The 6,538-nt window shown below is 46.2% G+C and overlaps 1 protein-coding gene across 1 annotated transcript in view; it reads right to left on the bottom strand.

Moving 5' to 3' along the window:
- Positions 1-6,538, bottom strand: part of LOC109286695 (vitamin D3 hydroxylase-associated protein-like) — a 43,014-nt gene that overhangs the window by 22,669 nt on the left and 13,807 nt on the right. The window contains exons 3-6 of the mRNA XM_019501367.1: positions 5,275-5,388; positions 3,957-4,100; positions 1,783-1,916; positions 1,207-1,413 (exon numbers count right to left, since the gene is read on the bottom strand). Of these exons, the coding sequence (XP_019356912.1) occupies positions 1,207-1,413; positions 1,783-1,916; positions 3,957-4,100; positions 5,275-5,388 (599 nt within the window). The remainder of the gene's footprint in view (positions 1-1,206; positions 1,414-1,782; positions 1,917-3,956; positions 4,101-5,274; positions 5,389-6,538) is intronic.

The raw sequence follows: 6,538 nt of genomic DNA, 5'->3' as shown, positions 1-6,538 counted from the left end.
CCTTCCAACCCTAAATCTATGAAACTATGAAACTATGACCATCATAATATTTCAACCTAACAATCCCACACCCAATGCATTGGCAGTGCCCTTGCCCCTCACTCCACCTGCCCCCTCTGCTCTTTCTTTATCTTTATTGTAGGGGGCTTTGTTGCTGCTTTTGGGTTTTTGTACTAAAGATCCTCCATTTGTTAGGGGTACTTTCTGTCTGTAGCTGGGAGAGGCCAAAGTGAACACATTATGAGTAGCTTCCATTACGAGGATGGTGCATCAGGAGTCCTTGAACCCAATGACTCAGTTACTTGTTTTCCCTTGGTCACACTCAGTGCCATTGTGGGTGGAAAGAAATGATTCCAGGACTCCAACTTAGACATCTTCTCTCCATTCCAGTAGATTTAATTGATTTCATAGACATTAGGGCTGGAAGAGACCTTGCAAGATTGGGTCCAGCCCCTGCTCAAGGGGCAGAAGTCAGTTGGGGTCAGGTCACCTCAGCAAGCGTTTCTTAAAGGTATCCAGAGCGGGGGCTTCTGAGGGGAGTCTATTCCACTAACACTAGGTTTCCTTGACACAAGAACTAAAGCAAATCAAGAACACGCAGATGGATTTCTAGAGCACCATGCCCCACACGTGCCCAGGAAGCAGCCAAAGTCCTCGCAGAACGTGTCTTCCACCAGCGCTGCAAGAAGGGTAACTGTGCAATGCCTGGGTGCAATGAGCACAGCTTGTCCTGTTGAACCTCGATTACAATGGGAGTTGGGGATGGGAAATGCTTGGGAATGACTTTGCTGGAAAGGCCGGAGGCACTGAGCAGCCAGACTTTAGTATTAGCTCCTCTATTTCATGGGTGCAATTGCATCTGTTACCAAGACCAATGGCACTCCAGCTCAGAGGAGCAAAGCAGCCCTCCGAGCCTTTCCTGGCTGACAAGTAGAGGCTGGAGAGATTCCCTGAGAGCAGGAGGTCCTGAATCAGTTCCTAGCAACTGCAGCCCACAAATCTGCTGTTCACAGTGTAATTATGCATCATTAGCTATTTCCAAGTTAACCACCCAGCATCACCACCAGCTTCTAATGGACGCCCCCTAGGAATAGCAAGGTCAAGAAAGCTGGGCTTTGTGACCCTGGGAGTGTTTGATGCCCTGTTCCTTAGCTGAGGAAACAACAGACATCATGAGATGTCCGTTTGCAACTAAAACAGACTTACCTCAGCCTGTTGCCCGTCGGCTTGAGCCCGCAAAGCCCGCAGAAGCTGGAGGGCAGGCGGATGCTCCCGGCAACATCTGTGCCAAAGCCCAGGAGGGACCCTCCTCCTGCGATCAGTGCCCCTTCCCCTCCAGAGGAACCACCGGGGCTTTTCTTATGGTTCAGAGGATTCACTGTCTGGCCGAAGATCACATTGCTGCAGTCGTAGCTGGGAGAGGTTCAAAGCAGGTTTTAAGGCTGTTTGCATTTAAACGTGCACAAATATAAGAGTCAGAGCAAGGGCTCAAGATTCAAGAGAGTGAGCAACCGTGGTGAGGGCAAATCAGCCTGTGAAAGATTTGGTGATGAAGCTAGATTAAAGGATGGGAGTGAAAGTGGTTGGGGCTAAGAATCAAGGCAAGTTGTATCTCCATTTTCTGTACTATATGCACAGGCCAGGTAGGCTAAGCCAGCTCCCGAAATCGTATCAGGAGGGAAAAGGAGGTAGAGCCAATGTCTGATCTGCACAATGAGTTGAGACGAGGAGGTGGTTGTCATTGTGAAAGAGGAGTGGTACATGGTAAGAGCCAGTGATTACTTTATCATGGACTGTGGGACGTTGGTTTTCACAAACGGGATTGCCCCCTGCCTCTTCAACACCTTGACAATCACGCTGTCCTCTTCCTCCACTTTGCCGAGAAATTGCACCAAGCCGCCAGTAGAGATGTGTCCCTTTGGGGAATGGAAAAGAAAGCTCATGAGACACATCAGAGCAACGTGCTTTGAACTCTTCAATTCTTTTTTCCTGCCAGGATATGATTTTTCAGCCAGGTTGGTAGAAAGGAAATAGGCCAACACTCCCCCTGAAGTCTGAGGATCTGTCATGCAGCTAACCCTGAAAAAGGGCAAATGCAGGAACGTGGCCTTGCCACATGACCAGCAAGCAACAAAACAGCCATGCAAAGTAACTGGTGGATATTGCCACCTTCTTTGCTGGTCATGTCTGCCAGCAATTGCTCAGCCTTCTTCTACAGGAGCATATCCATGCAGCAATTTGGGATTGACTTTGAGGGTTGCCCCCCAAAAGCCTGGCCCCTCTGAGCTGGCCCCTCATCTGTACATCTTGTAGTACCTGAGCATGAAGCACAGAAGGAGAGCTGAGCAGTGGGCAGACTGATTCCGAGTAGGACTCTACTTGAAGAAACTTCCTGCTTCCTGAGCGGGAATCAGCCGGCCCACTACTTGTCTCTCCTCTGGGCACGAGAGGCAGGAAGTGGGGTGCAGAAGGACTAGAATTCAGGCACAGGGACTGGTGGGATTGCTGCAGGCTAATTTCCTGTTCTTGCAGCCCCTGAGCGGGCTGGAAGTAGACAACCTCAGGTCCTGATGCTCAGTAGAGCAGCCAGGATTGGATTGGGCTGAAAGGGTGTCAGCACATGTGCAGCAACACATTAATGTGGTGCTGTGACTCCCTGTTTGGGAGGTAGCGTGCACGGAGTGGGCACGCCGTATCTCAGCCTGGAGTTGTAACTGTACAGCGTTGTCTCCCTCAGTTTTGGTAGCTTCACCTTTTGGCTGGTTGGTAGAGAGCCTCTTTAGACTTATGGACTCCCAGATGACTTTCAAGAGATATCGAGCATCATATACATTTTGCTTCATTTGCTTACAGCTTAGTCTCCACACCCTCATCTTGGAACCAGTCGATATTTCCATCTTTGTATGCCTCTGCATACACAGCAAAGCCCCTTGCTTCAGTTTAATGAAATCCATTTCATGATACTACTCATCCCAAGAGGTCTCTTGTTCATGTGAGTCTCATCTCTGTGGCTTCTTGTACTCACAAGTTTCCATTTCTTGCTGAAGTTCTTTGTCTCCATGTGAACTAGGCTGTAATCCCACCATGGCTTCTGCTTTGCTGGCTGGAGGATGAGGCCTCCATAACCATCCCTTAAAAGCAGCCGATTCAATCCCCACCTCCCCTGTCTAAAGCAGACACAACATACAGCTAGTCTGGCCCTTGCAGGGAATTGGACTGTACAGCACCAGGATTAATAGACTGTGGGGGCGTCTACATGTTCATTAATGCACAATGGTGGTGTAATTATAGTGCATTAAGTTAGCACCTATTATTACTTAATAACAATTATTAATGATACTTATTAATACTTAATATCAATAATATTAATACTTAATGAGTATTAATAATAATTAATGCCAATAGCACCATAATTGGAGCACATTAGCACAGATGAGCACTTTTTAGGTGATGCTTAATGCCCATGGGACTAATTCACTGTGCATTAGGGCATTAGCACGGTTTTTATGTGACATGCTAATGCGCAGTAGAATTAGTCCAATGGGCATTAAGTGTCTCCTGTTGATGCACCCTATTAAAGCAAACTTTTCTGTGTTAGAGAAGGGTCCAAACATGGAGCTGATATAAATCAGTAAAGCTCTGCTAGCTTATTAATACCAGCTAAGTATTTGGCCCAGAAGATCTGTCCTTTCTGCAGAGGTAAGAGGTAAAGGTCTACGAATCGGTGGTTAAAAATTCTCAGTGAAAGTTGCCCAAAGGTTGGCTTTAACGGTTATTAGTTTCTTGAGTGCGAAAGTTTAACCATTATTCATTGGGGCACAAAACTTGTCTTTTAAAAGCCTTCAAACTCCAGGTTGTAATGGGCACCACAGCGGCCTTGCTCATGACAAAGTATTCGACAGTCTATAGGAAGGAGAGAAAGAGAAACACACAGTCTATCCAAAGGGGAGACGTACTTTGCAGCCGATGTGATCCTTGATGCTGATGGGCACACCGTACAGCAAACCCTTCTCCTTCTGTTTTGTGAGGTCCTGCAGCTGCTGCTCACAACCCTGGATGAAATCTGTCACACAGTTCACCTCCTGGGTCACTGCCAAGGCCTGTGGGTGGACACATGGAGAACAGGAGCAGGGCATAAAGATAGATTTCAGCTTGAAACATTTGCAAACTTCTGGGCTTCCTTCCTGCCTTATAGTCAGCCTTATAGCCTTTCTGGAGAGACCATGAAGAAAGATACTCACTGGGGTCTCTTTTTAGGGCAGTTTTGTGCTCCAGGCCAACTCTATTCCTTTTCCATAGGCCATTATGAGGGTGAAGACTTGGGGCTGATAGAGTCCCTCAATATATTCATTTCTTTCAAAGCCCGAGTCCTGGAGTCATGTGCAGAGGCAAAACTAGGAGTTTTGGTGTCCTGGGCAGAGATGCCCAAGGGTGGGGTCGGGAAAGCATAAGGAGATTAATGGTACATGGGCTGGTACTCCACCATTCTGGATCCCCTCTAAAATCGGTGCAGAGGGCTGGTGCCCCGTTTGCTACCCCCCGCCCAGTTACACTCCTGGTTACATGGGCATAAGACTTCCAGCTTTCATTTCTAAACAAGCAATGCATTTATAGCCACTTGAAGGCCAAGAAAAACATGGAAATAAGGCATTAGAAGGCACAAAAAAACCCTGTTTTTTTTTCAAAAACTTGCTTTTTAGAGTTTTGCTCCCAATTTCTGATGGTCAAGGATTGGCAAGACTGGGTTTTGGTTGCTCCAGGCTGAAGTCCCCTTGGTGAGGTAGAGGTCACAGGCTGTATTTCCTTACCAACCCACATATAACGCAGCACTCCCCAGCATGTAGCTGGATGGTGTAACTGGTACTTCTTTGTGGGACCCACTGTCTTCCTTTTCTGATTGAACCACATACAAAGGTTGGTAATCTTGCTTTGGGTTTGGTAAATGACCGGAGTTTTTTTATCTCAAGCATATGGTATTAGATCTAGAGGCCTTGGGATAGGTCCTTGTTGCCGCACCAGCTGTCCATGGGTGTAACCTTATCCCTGCTCACTTTCCTATCTGTGCCTCTTCCACGCACACCTACACCTGGGCAAACACGTTCAGGATCCATTTTCCACTGCTGCAAATTCTAGATCTCGACATGCGTTATCTTGGGGTTTCATGCCCATCACTGAGGAAATCCCATTGCTGCCCACCCAAGTCTACTAGGCCCAACAGGCTGAGCAAAAACCTGGGGGCTTCTCCTTCCTGCCTGAACATGGGGTTGAACTCACCTTGTCTATGTATGTGTAGAGGACAATTTCTGGAGACAAGGAACCTTCCTTTAGCTTCTCAGCCAGCTCCACAAGCGGCAGGGAGAGGATGAAACTGGTCTGAACTCCTGGGTTCTGCAAGGTGTAGAAACATCACTTCGTGGGGAAGGATTCGAGTAAAGGGCTGTGTTCATATTGCACCCACATGACTCTGGTGTAAGTGAGGAAACTGGTGGCGTTTCATCGTGGATGAGTTTGGCTCCTTGGATTAGCTTCCAGTCAACACCCAGGAGTATTCAGAAACCCTTGCCAATGATTTATTCATGCACTTTTCCTCCTAAATAGCTGTGTGTGTTCCTAGGGTGACATGGAAGACTCCTTCTCTTGGATCCCATATAGGTTCACCCCCAGGAAGGCATTTTAGTCAAGGATAGGGCAGGAAGGCATTGGGAAAACAACACCATGGTTGTACATCAGTAAGCAAGAGCCCTCAGTGGGATGAACATCCACCCAGCTGATTAGAAATAATGCCCTTTCTTGGACAAAGCATATCCTTGATATAAGCCTCAACTTGCTGTAAAAAAAGGTGGTTGGTATCATTGCTCCCACTTTACAGATAGGGAAACTGCTAGTATAGCATAGGGACGCCTCATGTCGTTGCTGTTAACGTTGTTTCATTATTACCTTGCAGATCTTTAGGGAACATACTTGTTTAAAGTTGTGCAATGTTCGTTATAACGTTGTTTGGCTGCTGCCTGCTAGCTGGTAACTACAGTGATGTAATTGGATTTGCTTAACGTTGTTTCACTTGAAGTCGAATTTTTCAAGAACGTAACTATGACGTTAAGCAAGGAGTAGCTGTATTAGTATCATAGAATCACAGGGCTTTAAGGAACCTGAAGGACCATCTAGTCTAACCATGTGCATGCATATGTGTGTGTGTGTGTACACTTTGCAAAATATATATATTTTGCAATATCTTTTAGGTATTATTTTACATCGAAACCATTGCTGATTTTTTTATTTGTTTCCCAAAACATAAGGTTTCAATACAAGAAGTCTGTGGTAGAAAAAACAAAGAAACAATAAATGATTTAAAAATATATTATTCCTAAAAAGATCCAAACAAACAACTACCGGTCAATCAAAAATCTAGCAAGGAACAAAGCCCTAGAAAGAAATGGGAAACTGTACCAATCTGGGCCCTGGAATAATGGAAATGATTTTAAATTGCCCTGTGAAGTCATCTTCCCGATAGATGATGAGCTCTACATTAGCCGAATGG

Source organism: Gavialis gangeticus, unplaced genomic scaffold, assembly GCF_001723915.1.
Source record: "Gavialis gangeticus isolate Ggan-Ray unplaced genomic scaffold, GavGan_comp1, whole genome shotgun sequence".
Lineage (NCBI taxonomy): Eukaryota > Metazoa > Chordata > Crocodylia > Gavialidae > Gavialis > Gavialis gangeticus.
This window is presented reverse-complemented; position numbering and strand designations above follow the sequence as displayed.